The sequence below is a fragment of the Bradysia coprophila genome, unplaced genomic scaffold (genome assembly GCF_014529535.1).
Source record: "Bradysia coprophila strain Holo2 unplaced genomic scaffold, BU_Bcop_v1 contig_732, whole genome shotgun sequence".
Lineage (NCBI taxonomy): Eukaryota > Metazoa > Arthropoda > Insecta > Diptera > Sciaridae > Bradysia > Bradysia coprophila.
This window is the reverse complement of record NW_023503972.1, coordinates 5349266-5371672: the sequence shown is the minus strand read 5'-3', so window position 1 is coordinate 5371672 and position 22407 is coordinate 5349266. Positions and strand designations below refer to the sequence as shown.

The following is a 22407-nucleotide window of genomic DNA, read 5'->3' as shown; positions in this document are numbered from 1 at the left end:
GGAAAGGATTTTTCTTATTTATTTATTTGGTAACATTGAACATTGAACATCAGGGCCTACTTTTTGGAAACAAATTTCTTGAATTTCTTGAAATTTCTCGAATTTTCTCGAATTTCTTAAAATTTCTCGAATTCAAGAAATTCGAGAAACTTCAAGAAACTCGAGAAATTAGTTTCTTGAAATTGCTTGAATTTCTCGAGGTTTCCCGAATTTCTTGAATTTTCTGGAATTTCTTGAAATTTCTCGAATTCGAGAAATTCAAGAAACTTTGAGAAATTCAAGAAATATTTCTCGAAATTTCTTGAATTTCTCGAAGTTTCTTGAATTTCTCAAAGTTTCTTGAATTTCTCGATTTTCTCTAAAAGTTTCTAAAAAGTATGCCCTGTTGAACATATAACAATCGTTGATTATTCCAAAAATGGAACTTTCCTTTTCTTAATCCTTAAATAGAAATGAATTAGAGAGGATTTAGTGGTGAAATGTCTGTGCAAGAAACACTAGAACTAGTATAACCCAAATTATTGCTATCTTCTATTGATCTTGAAAAAAAATTGCAGCCCATATATCAGGCTTCTGAACTTGAATCATGACCAGCCGGCTGAAATCAGAACTACCTGGAACCGAGGGGGACCCAATTTGCAACTCTTTTTCCTCGTGCAACTCTTTTTCCTCGTGCAACTCTTTTTTTCGGCATGCAACTCTTTTGCAACTCTTTTTCCTCGTGCAACTCTTTCGCAACACTTTTTTTTCGGCATGCAACTCTTTTGCAACTCTTTTTTTCCGTGTGCAACTCTTTTGCAACTCTTTTTTTCGGCGTGCAACTCTTTTTTTCAGATTGCAACTCTATGCAACTCTTTGCAACTCTTTTCAGTGCGGTCCCCCTCGCTTGGAACTAGCTTTACTAGCTTTCGAATGACACCTCATTTATGAAAAATAGATTGAAAATGCCCAGGAAAAATGACTGCAAATTTGATGTATTTTTCGGGACACTTTTTCGGGGAAGCATTACCTAATATAGTTTTCATATAAATTGCTTCTCCGCTAGAAAAACCATTTTCCATTTTCAGAAAAAAAAATTGTTTCACAACTTTGATTTCCAAACAACGTGGAATAAAGATACTTTAATAGAACTTAAGGCGCACGGAGCCATATTTTTCGACACAAGCACCTAGATTATTTATCCAACTAACTCCAGATTTCGGAATATTCAAAAAGTATGCTAAAAATCGTAAAGAACCACAGGTCAGGGACTCCAAAATCCAACACTGTGAATGTAAAGTATTCACTACTACACCCGACGATGTTGAAATAAAATATGAAACTAATGTTTCAGGTGTTTTAGTCGTTCAGTTGGTATGCAAACATGCGTACGTATAAATAAATAGGGCTGTTCTAGTCATTCTCGTGCGATAACACGCGTATCAAATTTTATGCTATTTTATTTTTCACAAGTTTGGCCTGTGGAAAATTTTGACGATAGGGTAAGCCTTTCCTTGAGGGTTTACCTTAGATCGAATTTTAATTCGTCAGTTTTCAGTTTAGTAGGAAATGCTAAAAATTGAAGAATTCGGAAAAAGATTTAACTTAAATTCGTTATCAAAGCAGTCCTTTATGTAGAGCAAAGGACAATTGAAGTAATGAACAGGACTCTCCATTAATTTGCCGACCGGCTTTACGTTTAAAATTCCAACCGCAGCTTTGTAACCCTAAAGTATAGCCATCATTTTTATTTATCATCATTTTCATAAAATCCAAAAATAAATGCGAATCGAGACTGTTGTTCGCATATCAAAAACAATTTTCTCTTCGGAAAAAAACTGAACAATTTTCAATGACGCCACAAGAAAACTGTCGCGACACACATAGGTACCAAAGTCAAATTAAATAAATAAATAAGCCAATGGTTACAATATCAGAACCGATGATGTGGCTGGGCGTCATTTATCCGTGCCGATTATTCGAATTAAAGTTTGTTTTATATAGATTGTTCGGTTGTATACCATTAATAATTTTCCCCAGCCACCCACGTCCCACGTTCGAATATTTTTTAATTTATTTAAATGCTGCGCATTGACTGTAAATTAATTTTGTTGGAAACAGGTCACCAAGAATTTTAAGCAATCGACTGGATTTGATTAACGTTGATTAATGTGATTTTCCCTTTTCCCGTTCCCTTTTTTCTATCGTTCAGGCCGAGAACCTGTTGTTGGATTCGAACATGAAGATAAAAATTGCTGATTTTGGATTTTCCAATTTTTATTCACCCGATGAATTATTGGCTACATGGTGTGGATCGCCGCCGTACGCTGCGCCTGAAGTGTTTGAAGGAAAGCGTTACGTTGGACCGGAGATTGATGTTTGGGTGAGTTTAATTTGTAAACTGGTGGGTTGTCGATTTGTTTTCAAAGTCAAATTTTATGAGATCTTTGATAGACTACAATCCGTTACATCACATTACCTAGGGTTGGTTAAGGGTGCATTCACAAATTATGCATTCTTATTGTTATCCCCTACAAGGGGTCAGAAGTTAAGCATACACTTCTCACATTTTCAAAAAATTCTTTAATCATTATGTCCTGGAAGGAGTGGTCTGAAATTCATCTATTTTGGCGTTCGCCCTTTATGAATGACCGCTGATGCAATGGAATAAAGCTTAGGACAGGTCGGACTTCCATCAACCTGAACTCGAAATTGATGTCAGATTCAGGTTTAACCTGAAATAAACGGAAATTTCGAATTTTTTGACCTGACCAGCTTAAAATACCAGGTCAGGTTAGGCCTGTCTTTGGAATAATCAGGCTTGGCGTGAAACCTAATCTAATTATTTCAGTTTGACTCCCTGTAACTTCACATCAGAGCATTACAATAAAAGTTGTGGAAACATTTGGTTTGGTTTGAACCTAAATTAGAGACTGAAATTTTTCAACCTGCTGACATTTCACTCTCTGCCTTCAACCCTACGGCTGTCCTCCTTCAAATTGGACCTCACGAATAGCACACGTGTCTTTGGTTCAAAAAAGCTGTAAATTTCCCACATGTTAAAACAACACATTTTCCAATCAAGACAGAAAAGCCGCAATTAATTGCACATCAGCTATTTACGAGGCTATTTACACAACAAATCTCTGATTATTCAACCTAATCAGGGCATGACACAAAAGATTTTCCTTCCCTTCAATTACCCATTGCGGTTGATAGGTCAGATTAAATTCCTTCATAAAATTATGTCATTGAAATGACAGAGTTATTGTGAGTTTACATAAATGAACAGAACATGCATCCCATTCTGTTGTTATATATATAGCCGAGCCACAGTCAATAATATCAATTTTCCTTTCGTTTTAATGCAGTCACTAGGCGTCGTTCTGTACGTTCTTGTGTGCGGTGCACTCCCTTTCGATGGATCAACGTTGCAGTCGTTACGTGACAGAGTTTTGTCGGGACGCTTCAGGATTCCATTTTTTATGTCATCAGGTAAGTGGTTCTGGGTTACGATGAGGGGGAATCTATTAGACATGACAATCATTTTGAGTGAAGAAATTTACCGGCATGTTACTGTCCGGAAATTGAAAATAGAGTGCTTTAATGACGCGACGCTCTTTTCTACGAAATTTTTTTATGACCTAAACATCCGCTGGATTTTGATTATTATTAAATGTAATTAATCCAAGGTTTTCAATCTAACTTCATAAAATGTTATACACAACCGACCGTATACAATGTGACGATATATATTGACTGACGTTGCATGTCTCTTTGGATACATAAACTCTTTTATAAATTTATTATCTCATGTTCATTTTTGCCATTAACTAAACAGAAATTCAAGAAAATAAACAAAATCCCTGTCCTTGATTTTCATTTCAATCCCACACACTTTGTACCAGACTTTACATTGAAATTTATTAAATATGAACTGTAATCGAACTGTGCGTACAAGCACAGTCATAATCCACATATTAATGACGATAAAATACGAAATTTATTGAAATGTCTGTCTGCTTTCCGCCTGTACAAAATTCCATATACGGCCGAGTAGTCAATTTTGTGCCTACACATTTTAGTCGATATTATGCCCACACTTTTCACGCTAGTAACAGATTGACAGAACACACTGACTTTGGTACCGTTCGACAGACAGACTTTGGTATTGTAATTGTTCGAACGTAAGGATTGTGGCAAGAAGTGGAAGGTCTTCCACATCTCCATGAGAAAAAATAGCACGGTTTATAGCCCTGACCATTTAGTTACCTATAAGACGAAAAACGTACGACTTCTCTCATTCAATAATGAAAAACATTAAGAGGCACCGGTACTTAGCTAAAATTGTAGCATACGTTTGTGTGCCTCGTATTTCATTTTTTCATCAGAATCGTTTTTGAAAAATGTACCGGCCGCAAATCCGACCACGAATGTGTTAGCTTTAAATAAAAATTAGTTTTGGTTGTAGTCGTTTGACCGGCTCTGAGAAACGTGAGCAGTTTAACGAAATTTTCATAAATTGTTCAGTTTTCTCAGAGCTGGTCAAACTGCTACAACCAAATCTATTTTCTTTGGAAAGTTACCACATTTGTGGTCGGAATTGCGGCTGTACATTTTTAATAGAGGATTTATTCGAATTTATGACTTGTCTGGCGCGACAGACCTTACAATTTTAAAAACTCAGGTGCCATTTCAACACGAATGTGGCTGGTCTACGATGAAACTGGTGGACTAGCCTTAAGTTAGGACTCTACTGGCTCCCAAAAATAGAACCGTGACCGTTATATTCTAGCAGAGCAAGCGAGTCTCTCATTTTTAACGCTACTAGCTCCCAAAAATAGAACAAACATTTTTTAGGTATAGGATGATGCCGTGGTAAGGCAAAACACCGTATCACAATGTTTGAGTGCTTTGACGAACTTTAGAAAGCTCTGAACTTTTTGTGGATTTCATTGGAAAAGTTTAATGTGGAATACAAAAGAAGCTTAAAGCTCTCGAAAGCTCTTTAAAAGCGAAGACACAAATGCGTTACGCGGGAGATGTGAAAGCTCATTTATAATAGTTACGTTCGACTGACAGGCAATTTTCTATCTAATAACATTCCTTGAACAGTTGGAAAAACTTTCAATTTCAAGAGCATATTTCCACTTCGATACCATCTAGAATTGCAATCACAACGAAAATCAAATATAAATTCTCCCAAAACGTATATATTGCATCAAAAGCATATATAGCCGTCTACATGTGGTATAGTTACTAATAAAAACGCACATCATGGGAAATAGCCGGACGATGTTTATTAAATTTTATTTTGCATACAAATAGAACGAAATGACGTCATTCATAGATCAGAAAAAAACATGTTCGAGCGAAGAAGCAAAACTTATTTATCGTGTACCGGAATGTCTGTGTCTGTTTTTTTTTCACGATAGAAAATTGTTTTTCTCCGTGATTCGAAGTTTTTTTTTCAGAAACTTTCGGCATTTTTTTCCTTCTGTTTCATATGTTCTATATAGCGCTGTGTATCTGTATAATGCAGTGAGTGTGCCTCAATAAAATCACGACTCGGTTGTGTGTAAATGATATTTGCGGCGGCACGGTTGTGTTTTGGACATGAACTTTGTGGAAAATATACTTTTCGAGTGTAAGTTCAATGAAAAGATATTGAAAATTTTTCGTTTTCAAAGGTCGTGGGTAATTGATTAACTATTTATTTGATGATTTGAATTTGAAATGGAGTTATTTTCGGGTATGTGACTATACGGTTAGCGTCGTTGAATTGATATTGTTTGCAGTATCGATTGGAAAAGTAGTAACATGAACATTTAACCTTTTACAAACAGCAATCATATCACTAATTTAGTTCCATGAATTATCACGTAAGTGATACCAAATCGTTTGTTTCCATTTGATTTGACATAAGCAATTTGCTTTATAATAACACGTTCGAGTGATGTTAAGTAGTGGTAGCTACTTTTTGGAAACGGTGTGGGCTTTGTCTGTGATCGATTGTAATGCCGTTTCAACACTAAAAATGTTTTTAAGAGCTACGAGAGTCACCACTGCCATGACTCTTGTGGAGTAACTTATGCAGACTTTATGACTGGAACAAATTATTCAGAACTATCAATCCTCGAGAGGTGTGAATTAAGAGTCGCCAGATTACTAGAGGTGCGAATTCTTCCAGAGGTAGGAATTCGTCTACAGTTATGAATTTCTGTAGAAGTAAGAATTGCTCTAGAAGTAGGAATTGCTCTAGAGGTAGGAATGGGTCTAGAAGTAGGAATTGCTCTAGAGGTAGGAATTGCTCTAGAGGTAGGAATTGCTCTAGAGGTAGGAATTGCTCTAGAGTTAGGAATTGCTCTATAGGTAGGAATTGCTCTAGAGGTAGGAATTGCTCTACATGTTGAAGTTCCCCTAGAGGTGGGAATTTTTCTAGGGATTGGAGCTCCTCTAGAGGTAGAAATTCTGTTAGACATAGAAATTCATTTAGAAGTTGGAATTCATCTAGAAGATGGAATTCATCTAGAAGATGGAATTCATCTAGAAGATGGAATTCATCTAGAAGATGGAATTCATCTAGAAGATGGAATTCATCTAGAAGCTGGAGTTCCTTCAGAGGTAGGAATTTATTCAGAGGTAGGACTTCCTTCAGAAGTAGAAATGTCTTTACAGGTACAATTTCCTTTAGATGTACGAATTTCTTTGGGGGTACGAACTTCTCTAGAGGTATGAATCAACTCATTCTGCAAGGAATAATTACATGTAACTTTCTGAAGCTTTTTCGTCTTAAGCTAGAGGACACACGAGCAATTTTGCGTTGATGGGATCGACAATTACGATGATGCGTTTTCCATTGCTAAGCCTGCGGTGAATAACCGATTTCAATCGAAAACTGAGCATAATAGTCGATCCCATCAACGCAAAATTGCTTGTGTGTTTTCTGCCTTAGCAAAAATTGATTTAAAACTCAATATCTAAAATCACGTAACCTAAGTCTCAAATCGTAGTGATCAAAAGTAACGTTCCTTAACAAACCGAAAGCAAAACCACATTCCATTTGTATAATATATTACCAATATCAACCATAAACCAGGGACTTGTTTTCATTAAATCTTTCTAAAGTACCCCGTCGTGACAATAGTCGAATAAGGATAACCGAAAATGAATACAAAATAACCTCGCAACAAAAAGAAAACACTCCACATTTTTATATCCAACAAGGGTCCAATTATGCAGACAGGAGAGTCGAACGAAATCATCCTTCCAGGGCACCCATAACAATCTCTATATTATACCTACCCGTTTACAATATTTTCCATCCTACATCAACAAGCCGAAATGTGAATTTCTGCTTGTACAAGCAAGACAGTATTTTCTTCACTCCTTTTTGTGCAGCATTTATGCTGGTATTACAGTGAACCTACCAGCGTCTATGACGTCATTGCGAGAGAAAATCATTATCCCGAAGCATAGGAATTCGTTGGGAGTTTATTTTTTCTCAAACCGATTTGATAAGGGTTCAACTAGTCTATATATCCGTCTATCCGAACCCATATCGTACAGGAGAAATTCTATCCAGATAGTAGATCAGATGACTGAATACATTCGGATCTGTACACGGCGTGTGTATATACACACCGCTTTCTATATTTACTGTATGTCTATCTAATCGAGAAGAGCAATTTATAACATTAACCTAATGCCGGTTATATCGTCATTCATATATTAATATAACTACGGCGATATTAAGCAGATACGTTGAACCTTTTTATGGCACAATGATTGTGGCAAAATTTTGTGCTTTAGTGATGTAGGCGTCGTAAATGGCTTTTTCTTGTGCGAGTTTGGGGTGCCCGGTTTCTGGTTGTTGTTGTTTTTTTTTTGATTAAACAGTGGTTTAGTGATGGAACACAGCTGTGTATTGTCTTTTGATTTCGTATTCATTTCGTTGATTTGATTAGTTTTCAAACTAGGGGCATGTCACATTAGGAAATTATAATTGAATTTGTGTAAATTGAAGGCAATTCGAAATATTAGTGTGGGGGAGAGAGTTGTTATTGTGTAGTATGATTGACGTCAATTTGACTTTACTCGGACTCTAAACCTATTATTCGTCGTAGTGGACACTAGATTACGCAACAGAAATCCTTTAGCTTCGATTTGTATGTCAGTGTGCCATATTACCACTGATCAATCCACGTAGTTTCATTCTCTTCGATACCCTTTCCTTTTATTAGATTTTAGTCGATTTTGATCAACATCTTTTACTTCAACACGTGACTAGGTAAAATAGTGGTGACAAAGAAACGGTAGACACCAATTATACTGCAACTACCCAAATTATGAATTTGAGTGAACTTCAAGACGTTACCAAAGCGATATAATCGCTAGAAAAATTCCATGTGAAAACGTATCTGACACGGGAATCGAACACGGATCACTTTAGATAAAGTCTTGTACGTAACCACTGATCAATCCCGTCCAAATAGGATTTTTGATCCAAGGCCCACAGATTCTTTATTCACCAAAATTTTCTTACCAAAGGGAACCCTGAACAGTGAACACATTCTCTTCCACATTTATATTTAACCACCACAAAAAATGGAAATTTGTTTTGTTATTTCTGGTGGCTGTAATTATTTATTCAGTTGTCGAATTCCAAATGAAACCGACGTTTTTTCAAATATTGTCTTAGAAATTCAAAAATAGAATCGTGAAAGTTCCTTAAATTTATGCCAAAAATGACATGACAAAAATTTCTAAATTATTTTCCGATATCCTGAAATAGTTTCATTTTTCCCTCCATTCATTTTTCAATATTTTTTCATAATAAATTAAACGGCAGAATATGGCATCATCGACCACATACATCGTGGTACTTGGTGCATAGTCTCTATAACTTTTTCCAATCAGTGAAACGTCGTACACAGTGAAAACCAATTTATGTCACTTACATAATCTAACCAACAAATGACGTCAGAGCGCCATAATATATGCTATGCAACAGCTACGTTATACAGCCTTTCTCTTCCCATCTCTTTCCTGTCGCAAAGTTTTTCTTGGTTTTCTTCTTCTTTTTATTTTTTTTACTTTTTTCGTTAAAATTATGGGTATATCACAATTTCAGCCTCACGTCACTGTGAATTAATATACAAAGTCATGTTTGCCACCCCATAGCAATCGGGCGATAATGATGGGGGTGGCAGTGAACACGGCCTTTATGGGAATATGGTTTATGGTATGTATTCAATTCCGACGGTGTGTATATGTCGTTTGTCGGCTACGATTATTACTACTATGTAGGTAGTATAATGTTGTGTTATGGTGCATTATATACATCGATACTATAAGTATGTGAATCAGGGAGGCCGACTTTATTCAATGATAAGGTCAGAGGCTGTTAACCTCCCGTTCGATGAAACTTGTTCCATTTAATGCGATGAACCATCCAAGTGTTTGTTTGTGTAATGGATGCAGATGAGGATGTTGTTAGCCGTACATTTGGAGAATTATAAGTGTGTCTAACAAATTGAAAAGAATTTTTATTTGAATTGGTGGCTGAGTTTTCATGTTTTATTTCGAGGGAATTTGCAAACAATTGAAGCATGAATAAACAAGCACGGAGTTTTCATTTCGTTTGTGTACACAAGGTGTCTTTCACAATGCCAGACAATAGATAAATGAAGTGCAAATTGGCAAATTCGTGATATTTCTGTTGGAATGGGGTTGTTTCCATTGTACTTTTCTACGTAATCCACTTTAAGTCCACTAGCATGAACTTCGTTGAACAATTAAACGACAATACTTTTAGAGGAGCGAGCTTATTTGACTCTTTTGCAGTTAACGTAAGGTGTGTATTAATACCTAGGGCTTAATTTTGGTAAAACAATCTTTTGGTCTTTCGGAAACTTTTACCTCTAAATTTTATTAAATCGATAACTCGATTTGCAAAATTTCCCCAAACCAGATTGCCTTAATTACCGTGTGAGATATACTGTTATACATTCAATTGAATCGTGGTTCGTGGTCAACAATGTGCTATTTAGAGTTAAAGATTTTCTCCCCTCAGCTGAAGCTTCGGAAGTCTTTGATGTAAAAAACGTTGTGTTTAACTTGGGAAAAAGTTGGAAATTGCATATTCTCGGGTGAATTGTGCCAACAACACACTAAAAATGTAATTTCCAACTTTTCTTCCATCTGTAAACAAATAACTATTTCAGACAATTGTATTGTAATAGTCTAATTTAAACGTCACGATAGCTATTTATGTACAGTAGTGCGATCAAAGTAGTGCGTAATTGAATTTTGATATATACTTTTCCGCACTAGTGCGCAGAAGTGACGTTTGGAAAAATGAAGATCCCACTACTGTACATAAAATCATGTTGCTTACTTGTGCCTAAACTGGAATTTTGCGCATACGATGTGTTGTCAACCTCGGCTTCGCATCGGGCTGACAATTTTCACATCTATTGCACAAAATTTCCATTTAGGCACACACTGAGAATTTGTAAAAATTGAAAAAAATTAGGAAAACATTTTCTCAAAATTAGTGCCTGCTATTTGCTAACATCCACTTAGAAAAAAGATTACGGCTGACACGTATAAATCGTGGTAAGAAAGTTATACACCAGACATGTATGCATGCTCACGAACGACACGTATTGTTATACATACGTCTTGTATAAAATACGAGTGGCATGTTTCTTACCTTAGTCATCGTATATTATACAATGACTATGCATGGACATGGACATACGTGTCGTGTGGAAGTACACATACGTGTCTGGTGTATAACTTTCTTATCACACTTTATACGTGTCGCACGTAATGTTTTTTCATAGTGTGTGCCTAAATGAAAATTTTGCGCAATAGATGTGAAAAATGTCAACCAGAGGCGAAGCCGAGGTTGACAACACATCGTATGCGCAAAATTCCAGTTTAGGCATCGCTAAATGAATATATGCGCGCAACATATATTTAAACAAAGGTCATACCAATCATGTAATGAGTTTATAAAAATTGTTAGAAAGATAAGCCTAAACTCCTATTAATATAGTAACATAATTGGTGGTAACAGGCCGACGGATTTATGGAATTCAATGAACTGTCGGAAATATTGGAATTTTGAATTGGTTTTTTTAATATTGAATTACATATTGAGGATTTACATTAGAATTTTGGGAAATGAAATGGAATTTAGTGTCATTGAATTCTAAAAATGGACTTTTTAGACTAAGTAATTTCTAAATTGGAGCTTGGTAAAGCAATTGGTGCCAGGAAATTGGTTATTTTCCCATACATCATACTTTTGTCACTTACGAAATAACTTAGAAACAACTCAGTCTATAAAGCTGCAAAGCCTACTTAAGCTACAAAAGGATGACCAGATCGGTACAGCCCTTCGTATCTAGCCCAGAAACTTTTCAGATGAACTATCATAAACGAAAGCAACAGATTGAAACTAATTAACACACACCGCGTTACATTTGCCGTTCGTAAAAGTTTGAGAATGCTTAAGGTCTAATGTTTGACCTTATCAGTGAAAACATCAGTAAGATGACAAAAGATGGGGTTTTTCCACAAGCAACATTTTTTCAAGCAAATTTAACTCCATATAGACAAAATCATCTGAGGTGGTCACGATGGCGATGCCGTACATTTTTTTTTTTTGTTGGATGAACCTTCAGAACTTTTATAAATTTAATTCAATAAATTTCGGTAAATTTCCGTACGTCCATTTACCAAAAATAAGTCCCTATACCGGTGCCGGACTGGCCATACTGTGAATTCGGGAGGAATGAAAAGAGGTCTTTTTCCTAATTTACGCGCCTTTTCCTGAAAGTGCATTTTGGTAGTCGGTCCGCGGCTCTGCCATCACCGAGATATTTTCATGCTTCCAACAATCAAACTGAAAAAGTAAATTTTGTTTTATTGATTGATGAAAACAAACGAAAAAAAAAATTATTTTAAGAACCACAACGTCCATTATAAACACATGAACGTACACAATATCATTAAGTCAACAATAAAATAATTTTTCCAACTTGCGTCATTGAAACACTCTATAACAATAAAATATGAAACCTAAACTAGTCAACCGATAAACAATTTACATGAGAAAAATATGGAGTGGAGTGGAGAACACATTAAAAATGTCTAGCAATAAACTTGTCGGGTTATTTCATCTGCGACCATTCGATTTGTACCGCTGATTTTTTTATTATTTTATTTCAATTTTTCTCTCTCCTTCTTGCAGACTGTGAATCGCTGATACGAAAGATGCTGGTACTGGATCCGCTGCGTCGTTACACCATCGAGAAGATCAAACGGCACCGCTGGATGACCATCGAAGTGATGGATCCGATTCCAATGGAGAATGCATCGGGTGGCACATCAACCGTCGAACCAAACGAACAAATTTTAAGACTAATGGCTACGCTCGGTATTGATGCACAGAAAACGCGCGAAAGTCTTAAACTGAACAGCTACGATCATCATGCCGCCATTTATTTACTGCTGCTGGATCGATTACGTTCGCGTTCGATGTCACAGGAAGTGACCGCAGCGAATAAGCATCCGTCGCTGGAGTCACAGAAACGACGACCCAGTTCGATAGCGGAGCAAGCAATGCGAAAATTAGGCATAAACAATAATTCACCACCACAACAGCAGCAACCAGTTTTGCAACGGACTGAATCGTCATCACCGCGACACAGTGCGCTTCTGACTAGTGACCGGAGTTTAGAAACAGTTTCATCGACAATCCCATCACCCAGACACACCAATTCACCGTTGCTGGCCGAGTCCAGTTTGGATCCGATTGCTGGCAGTCGTACCATCGAAACAATAATTCATCTCAGAGATACGAATATACGGGATCCACCGCAACAATTACGCGATAGTTCATACTTCCGCGGATCATCTGTATTGAATTCGTGCACACCAACTCTGTCGGCTAGAGATCGGGATTGTAGTTTGTCGTATCTGGCTGGTACCGGTCAGTATGGGAGTTTAATCGGTGCACGCGAGAATAGTTGTTTAAGGTCACGGGACAATTGTATCACGGCAATAAATCATCGCTCACCGTCTAGTCGTTTGTTAAGTAGTGGAATTGATCAACGAATCATCAAGCAAAGTACTGAAGACTGCCGAAGATTGTTGCAGCAGGTTCGTATTGATGATATTTTTCGTCCGGCGAGTATAATTGACTCCATTGATTCAACAGGCTACAGCTGTTGCCGACCCCACTCGTTTGTCAAATAATCCAACGATGGACATTGCATCGAATCCATCGAATACGGCCATACAATCGCATTCAACACCGCCGCCACCATCAACCACACCATCGCGTATACTAACTTCGTCGAATAGTTTTGATTCGAAGTCGAATATGGCCGGTTTTGCTGCCGGATTTTATATGTCAGCCGAGGCGACAAGATTATTCAATACGCTGCAACAGAGTCCGTTACCATTGGTTTCCGATGTAATTAACACTGTTGAATTGAATGTTTAATGTACAGAAACATTTTATTTATTTTTACGTTAAGCATTCCCCATCCTTCACACGTACAACTTCCTACTCCTCGTTTTTTTTTTCTATCGATTACATCGAGTCTGATCGATGGAAATTCAGTTTTTTTTTGTCCATTTTTTATTTTCATCAATTTGTTTTGATCTCCCGACTTTACGAATGAACCACACCACACGCATGCTAATTTTCCTTTTATTTTGCTTCGTTTACTTCTAGACAAGACCGGTTGAAAATTCAAAGATTCCTGCACAATCCAATTCATTCAATCACAATCACAATGAACAAAGACTGCCAGAGCCGCTCAGTTCCAAAGAGAATAAATTAGCAAATTTTGGGTGAGTTTCATCTTTTATTACACTCAATCACCACTCAATTTTCATACCCATCGCTGACCCACTTCATATTCACCACACTGAAATTGTTCTTGAACTCAAGATTTTACTTGACCTCGAATTTTTGAACACGAGAGAGCAGTCTGGTGTTCAATGAATTTGTGGCTCGTATTTCATTGTCGGTCGGGTATCATAGTTCAACTCAACTAGGTCACCCACACCTTTATCATCCATTCGACTCACTTCTCATTGTACTATCAACTAACCGAATATCTTCCTCGATTCCACAGTGACTCGACACGAAGTACACCACCATTTAAGGACTACTTAAACAATCAACAGGCCTACGCTTACTTTCAATCGATCGAATGTGATAAATCATCGTTGCAACCGCGCCATCACATCATCACCCAACAGTACAGTTCCAGCACGGACGAAGGTTGTGACACAGATCACGGTGAAATGGATGATGCACCGTCAACGATACCAGCGCCAATACAACGATTGAATTCGTATGCCAGCAGTAGTTCCAGCAGCGGAGTGGCGACCAATTTTCATTCGAAAAGTTTAAGCCAGAATTTGAGTTGTGAATCGTCGCGAAGCAATTTTTCCACATTTGAAAGTTTGGATTTGAATTTGTCGGATTGCAGTGATTTGGCGGGGAGTTTGCCGTCATGTGCATCGAGTTCGGTTATTACAGCTATCGATACGACTGTTGATGGTAAGTGAAAATAATTTGTTTGCCTAAAAATTGTGGGGTTTATCCCTAACCGAAAGGCTGTTTTCAGTTCGGCGACCGGTAATTAGCGCTTCTACAATCCATCCGTGTGTCTATGTATCACTATCGGGAAAGTCTCCATGTTCATTTTCTCGGCACAATCCATTGGGACATAAGCACAATCTGAAGGGTAACTGTCGAGCAGTTACACGCTCACCAGTCGATTTTCGGTATGACTCGGTAATTTCTGACATCTTTACGATGATGAATTGAATGAATCTATTCCATAGTGAGGGTCGTCGAGCAAGTGATGGTTTGGTGGCCCAGGGCATTCTTCATTCACAGTCCGAGTATCCACTCAATTCCACTGTAGCATTTAATAGTCAGCGATTACATGAGGCTTGCAAGGCCAAAGGTGTTTTAGAATTGCATTTGCTGCAAAAAGAGGCGGCCCAGTTGAAAACGCAATATCAAGCGAATGTACCAGTCGATGAGATGACTGTGCGTCAAATCCAGCACAGTCAATTCCACGTGAATCCAATGAAGAACGGCATTGACATGCAACCGAATTTCCATTCGGGATTAAAGCAAGGCTGTGATGGTTATTATAGTAAGGCTGGCGATCTATCGGCATTTGTTGGACTGTTGAAGAACGACATGGGTAAAATGGATGCAATGCGAGACTACAAATTGGAGCAACTACAGCAGTCACAGTTGCAAAAGCCACCTTTGCAACAACAACTCATGCAGCATCGTCTGTTGCAGCAGAAGCGACAGATACTTCAGAAACAGGTTGCAATGGAAACAAACCTAAGTCGACGGCAAATGCTGCGCCAACAGAGCTATAAAATCGGTGAGTTTAGCGGAAAACAGTTAAACGAACTTGATGAGAATGAAGTGATAGAAGAATTTTCGCTATCTGTTTCAAAAACAGCCCAACAGCAACAGATCCTTCCTCCCTTGCCACTGAACGAAATCGAATCGGAGGATTTGTTGGCATTTCAGGCGATCGTTGAAGGCCCGTTGCCCAGTCCGATGCAATATGGTTCACCCAAACTTATGAAAACGACTCACATTCAACAGCAATCGGGTGACTGTTGGAATTCGCTGTCCGGTTCCATGCAAACGTGTCAGATCAGCGAAAATACATTGGCGCACGAGTCATGGGCGCATCCAGCTATCTATCAGGTATTTTTTAGTAATAAGTGAATTTTGTTGTTTTTTGAGGCGAGATGGATGGGAGGGCCAGGAACGAACTATTTTTTTGTTTAGTATTTTTTGACTAAGTTCATTTTGATGTGCTCTGTGTATTCACTGGAGACTCACTTGGGTTTCTAACTTCTGAAATTAGATGCTATATCGTAGTGTTAACTATTGAAATCAAATTTAGGAAAAGAAAATTTTTAGCCAGAAGCTCATATCGTCTTGTAATGAGTGTATCAGATATTGTTTCATTTAACAGCAGGGGTTGGAAAATGCACTGTCGTGTGAGGACTTTTTTCGTAATGAGAACACGAAGTAAAAATAGTTTCTTGACCACTTTTTCGCTAACCCAATAGACTCTCGATAATGTTGCGTTTGATTTTTGTTTACCGGAAGACACCAGACAACACCAACCCACAACCGAATTCAACATTATTTTTGACCTATAACGTTCTGGAGCCGGTAAAATGTTTGCGTTTTCACTTGCTAGACGATTGTTCTGTCGACTGCAAGCGAGAATATTTGATTCATTTTTACTTTGATACACCACTTGAGAATAGCGACTCATTTTGTCTTCCACAAAAGCCAAGATATTTTTGTTCTAGAAATGCGTTTCACTTTATACTGGCGCAGGGCCTATTTTCCAGATAAAAATTTTCTCAAAAATAGACCCTGACGCCGGGAGTCAATGTTAGCGTCTGATTTAATTTACGTCAAAGTTCTCTGAGTTTGCATTACTTTCGAAGAAGAATTATTTCGACCTCAAATTTTTTCTTGCCATGTAAGACTGATGGAAGTATGGAAGTGTACACATCGTGTGCCTAAAAAAACCACTAAACCCCAAGTTGCAAACAACGTTTTTCACAAAAAAAAAACAATAAAAGTTTCACTTTTCGTCACTGAGTTGGGAAAATCATGTTTTGGTGACTCTTTGTCTGATGACAGTTCAAGTGAGGAAATGTCTTTTTATACGCTTGCCGGTCGAAAATGGTTCTTTTCATCGAACTTCATGAACTTTCGACGCTCACAATGTAAATAGCATTTTACATGACTGGGGATAAAAAGATGAAAAGTAGAGTTTTCGTGTGAATTTTGTTAATCTGAGACGAAGCCGAGGTCAATAAACACACGAAAACGAGACTTTTCATCTTTTTATCCCGAGTTATGTAATGGATGTTACATGCTGAGGGCGTCGAAAGACGTGCTTCAAACATGAAAAGTACGGTTTCCGACGCATGTAGTATGTAAAATCCATTACAAAACTCGGGATGATAGTTGAATCGTCTCGTTTCCGTGTGTTCATTGACATCTTCTTCGTCTCAGATCAACAGAATTTTCACGAAACCTCTACTTTTTTAATTGATGTCTTTGTTCTTCTCAAAACTTCACTCTTCCTGATGGAAATTCCTAATTTCTCCTCTCGGTAAACAAATAACTATTCCACTCAGTTTGACGCTCCGTTAGTGATTTGGATTGGTTAACAACTATTAGTATCCACACAATCGTGTTGTAGCTAAAAGAAACCCGTGACGGAGTAGTAAATCAGTGAAATGTCCGTTGCGGCACGTATAGTCACGAATCCACAGATCTGCAGGGAACTTAGTCAAATTATCAGGGTTATAATTTAACGTTTAAATTATTGTGTACTTTTGATAGTTCCTATGCAAATGCTAAAGAATTGATTTTGTTTTCGCTAAAACGAGGGTGGAAATGATGAAATATTGTTTGTTCGTTTGTTTCACTCGTTTGTATTTATTCGTAATCGTAGAAAATATTTTTTCATAATTATTTCTCTGTTTTTACATTTTATTTATTTGATAAAAAAAAGGAAATTTTGTGTGTTTCGTATGATGTTAATTTTACCAAAAATTTAAAATTTATTTTTTCTCGTAGTCTTATTGATTATAACTGAAAAATAAACGTTGTACATTAAAAATGAAGAACGAAATTTGTTTGTTTTTATTTCGAATTTAGAATTTAAAATTTCATTTTTAATTTTCATTTTTGCTGCACTCTTGTATTATGTTCGTGTTTTGACATTTTATAATTCTGAAAGTGGCGACAATGGGGTGTTGATATCAGCAGGTGTCGCGTGTCGCCGTAGGGGAGAGCTTTGATTTATTCATTGGTTAGAGCGTTTGAAGGGAGAACGATATACAATATACAGGGATCACACTTGTCGTACAGTTAGAGGCAATGAAATACCTGCATGAATTTGCTTCAGCTGTTTGTCAGCTGATCCACACAATGAATCGATACTATTTATACGACTTTACAGGGTTTTTTAGCGCTGAAAAAACGTTGATGCAAATTTATGCTGAAATTTCACTTCCTCTGACAGTAATGAAACGAAAAGAATTTTTGTTCGGTTTTATGAGCACTTCAGCGGGCGCAACACTAGGAGCAAAGATCACAATACGTAAAAACTGAGAGAGACAAATAAGACGAGAACTCGCCATCCATGCTTTTTCTTAGGAAATTGACGCCAGTACACTTCAAGTGCCAACAGCTAACCCAACACTCAAGACCAATTTTTTTCTAAAACTAGCTAACTTTCGATACGTATATATGCGTAAATATTGTGATACTAGGGGGATGTCCATGAAACATTAAAATTTAGGCAGAGGTCCACAAAAGCAGACAAACAATGTCAAAGTCATAGTAAAAACCTGGATGAAGGGGAGAAGGGATTAAAAAAGTACGGACCTCATTTATGGACACGACAAAAAATGTTTGCTCTTCTGTTTTTGAACGTTTGCACTCAGCCTAGTACTCAGTGCTCAGCCTAGATAGTGATAAATGGCACTAATGCGTCACCTGCTTATCAACTTCCTCTACAAGAATAAAGAAAATTGTCGACAAAAAACTAATGGGTAGACGTACTGAGATTGACACGGCTTCAGGTGTGCGAAATATGATTGGACGAAAATATGTAGAAAAAATGTGAACGCCAAAAATGTGTCGGGCGAAATGTTTTTGTCTGACCTCCTATTCTTTAATGAGCGTTCCCACTGTCATCGGAATTACCACTGAAGCGCAGGTTATGATGTTGGGCATTTTGTAAAACATATAGTCAACGACATGCACTGTCGAACAATTTTCTTTCGCCATGTCCACCTGAGATTTCTAATTACCTAAATTTTCTTACCGAAAAATTTCTTACAAACTCGCACACACAAACCAACAGACAACCGGCAATTTGTATCCACCACCTTGGCCACTGGGAAGTCATCCACTATCACCGCCAATGCAGCCGTTAAGTGAAAGTCCGATATTAGAATTAACTGAACAGATGGAGTCAATTTAAAAGTAAATTTAAGCGTTAAGATCAAACAGATGGGAATCTCGATAAATTATGTTCCGGACGCGAATTGTGTTGTGTACTATTGGCAGACTGATGCATGGATACGATTTTCATGACCCAATTTTCTTTCAGTAACTTCGAGTGCAAAATTGTACGTTTCTATGATCTTACCAATAGGGCGTTCGTAAAATAGTTTTCAATGAAGCGAAAGCTTGAACGAAAACGATGATCTTTGACCCACGAGATTAATACGCACACATTATAACAAAACTCATTTCATGGCCAAGCAGTCACTGCCACACTTTCGGTCAGCCGAAAATCAAATTCAACCGCAGATTTGGATTTTTTTTCTCGTGATTTGGATCTTTAGCATGTAAAGTACCTAAATCTGTTTTGGTTGGATTTTTTAAGGTGATTTTGCCTTCAGATTGAAACTTCAAACTGAAAGAACGTGAATCCGAAATTTTAAATTCAGTTCCGATAACTTAAGGGTATAGGTTCAGGCTAACCTGTTTTCGGTTCAAAACCTATCTGCACCTGAAGTAAGGAAACCTGATTTAAAACAGGTCAGGTTCAGTTGTTAGAACCTGAAATCTTATCTAAAATCAATCGTCCGAAAGAGATACATAAAAAAAACTCCTTACCCAAGGCTCTGATGGAAGAAAAGCTCGTATTCGTGCATCTATCTGGAATTGACAGATGTTGAGTTCAACGACTGTTTAGGAAAATTAAAATTAAAATTCAAAATTTACAGTCATCAATAAGAAACTTTGTTACTAGAAAAATGTCGTATACAACAAAAAAGAAACTATTTACCGAAAAATGAAAATGTTTTTAAAACATCAAGTTAATATAGTCACTGCAAAGCAAAAACAAAATTTAGACTCAGTTTTGAATTAGAATTTAATGTAACACAGACTTAGCTAAAGGAAAAATCAATGTATCGACACAAAGACATTGATAAATAATAATTAAGATTTGTAAGTGTAATCAAGACTGCAGTTTTGAGTCAATTGTAATTTTTAATAATACAAAAAAAATGAAATCTAAAAGCAAAGAAACATTACTCACCATTCCTCAACGTTATCGGTAACAATTTACAGAATAAAATAACAAACAAGAAAAATACTCAAAATGAATTGAACATCAACCAACAGAAAGATTTTGTAATTTAAGTTTTCCATTTTTTAAATAATAAAAAAATAACAATATTGTCGTCGCCGGTATTTTTTACGGCGATGCATCAGACACAAAATGTTTTTACCATGTATACACTGCAGCTAAATAATATATATATAATAAATTGTCTTCAGTTACAACAAAATGAAGAAATCCATCAAAATATCTGAACAAAAAACGTTAACTTTATATAATAGAAATGAAAATTCAATAAAATCAATCGAATTTATTAAATAAAAAAAGGAAAAGAAAAGAAAAAAATTGAAAATATTCGTAACAATCATAAAACCATCACTGGATAAGGAAGAAAGAAAAACCAAACACGACAACAACAACAACTTGTTATTATACTAATGTTACTATAAAATATAGATAAAACTTGAATATATAGATAAGGAAACAAATTTTGTAGGAAAATTTATCATTAAGTTAAAACGTACGTTTCGAGAACAATAAATTTAAAAAAAATTAGGAAAAAATTTAAATTAAAACCCAAAATTCAGGTATTTTTTAGATGCAGGGCCTATTTTGCTGGATTTTTAAAATTTCTAGAAAATCGGTGAAAATTTAGTACTTTTATCACCCAAAAATAGGCTCTGATTAAGATGATGGGGGCTAACGATGCACCATGGTTATTTAGGGAAGCTCGACTTAAAATATAATTTTAATAAAAAAAAAATCTGTTCACTGAACTTAACAAGTTACGGCTATTCAAAATTATCTCAAAAGAATCCTTGGGAGGAATTCTTTTGAAAAACAACCTACCGAAATCGGACGCATTTTCCAGTGGACTTTTTTGATATGTGCCTAGCAAGGTAATTCAACCCTAGAAGCTAAAACCGCTTTAAAAAAAAATCCAAGTTTGTGTGGTTGGTGAAAGTTGATCAAAAAGTGTTTTTCAAAAGAATCCATCTGGAAGTCGATTTGGAGCCACGATAAGAAACAAATTTGTTTGAGCTGACCGGTAGCTAGAACTGTAGATCAATGTCAAATAGTGGTTTCTCCTATCAAATAGTGTCAAAGAAGCTGTCAATTTCACAAAGCTAACCTAAAAAAATGAAAACTTCATATACATTTTTGACATTGTGGTTAGCTTTGTGAAAATGACAGCTTATTTGACGTCTCAAACGACATTGACAAGATCAATTATATTTGGCCACATTTTTGATCAATATGAATGTCTTAAAACAGTGTAAAATCGGAGATATGGGTAACCTTCTTTATACACTGAACAGTCCTAGACAAACTTATAAAAAGATCGGTTCATTTTGGAGGCACACAGTAGAACAATTTTTTGCTTTGTATGCTTTGCGTCGATTAAAAATAACTTGTGTAGATACTCCAATCTCATTTAAGTCTCCCAAACGGACAGCCACGAACTTATAGCTGGCCATCATGCACAACTATTGCAGTTCGAAATCGAAGTTATTTTGTGTGTGAAAATGAAAATAATCGGGAAGTGGTTTCAGTTGCATCAATGCTCCCTTATTCTTGGCAATGGTCCATAAAGGACGTTCTTTACTTATTTCAGTGCTGCCAATTTGCCTGGGAATTCATTAAATATGGATTTTATGCAGATAAAAGTGTTCACTGCACCTCCTGCTATAAATGCTGAGGCCAGTTACACATTTTACTCTACTAAAATGCGTTGTTTTTGATTTATCAATGATTTAAAAAGTCTGGCAACACTGCAGTTTCGTGCATACGTCGAACTTGTTGCATGCTTTTTATTATAACGGATGTTCCTTCTTTTTTTTTGCAGCGAGGTTTCATTTATAAATATGAGTTTCAGCATGAGTCAAACCTATTTTGCATGCTTCAGGGAGGAAAATATTACTTTTCATTGTTGACGCTTTTCTGTCAGCACTTTCAGTCATGTTTAATACAAATTTTAAGACACTGAATGGCATTGTTTAACTCAAGTATTAACCGAATGTATTAACATCGACGAGGATGAATTAATTTTACCGTATGCGTCGAGACTGGAAGCAAAAAGGAAACCTAAAAATTTACGGAACCTTTGCTGAATCTGAAAACCCAAATGCAAAGTTCCAATTAAATGGGTGGGCTGGATTTTTGTTTCTCGTTTCACAAAAATGATAATCGTATTTAAATAACGAACTTAGGTGCATTAAATTTACAAGAAACAATT

At 36.6% G+C, this 22407-nt stretch overlaps 1 protein-coding gene across 3 annotated transcripts in view; it reads left to right on the top strand.

Moving 5' to 3' along the window:
* The window catches only part of LOC119084324 (serine/threonine-protein kinase SIK2), a 55384-nt gene extending 35138 nt beyond the window's left edge, over positions 1–20246 (top strand). The window contains exons 6-15 of one of the 3 annotated variants that reach the window (XM_037194254.1): positions 2192–2362; positions 3351–3474; positions 12245–13155; positions 13214–13471; positions 13736–13854; positions 14142–14572; positions 14640–14799; positions 14860–15422; positions 15504–15757; positions 18960–20246. In XM_037194254.1, coding sequence (XP_037050149.1) covers positions 2192–2362; positions 3351–3474; positions 12245–13155; positions 13214–13471; positions 13736–13854; positions 14142–14572; positions 14640–14799; positions 14860–15422; positions 15504–15757; positions 18960–19079 — 3111 coding nt within the window. In that variant the 3' untranslated portion in view covers positions 19080–20246. Of the gene's footprint in view, positions 1–2191; positions 2363–3350; positions 3475–12244; positions 13156–13213; positions 13472–13735; positions 13855–14141; positions 14573–14639; positions 14800–14859; positions 15423–15473; positions 15758–18959 lie in introns of all 3 variants that reach the window. The other 2 variants (XM_037194253.1, XM_037194252.1) reach the window with 2 other exon arrangements.
* Positions 20247–22407: the final 2161 nt, after the last annotated feature.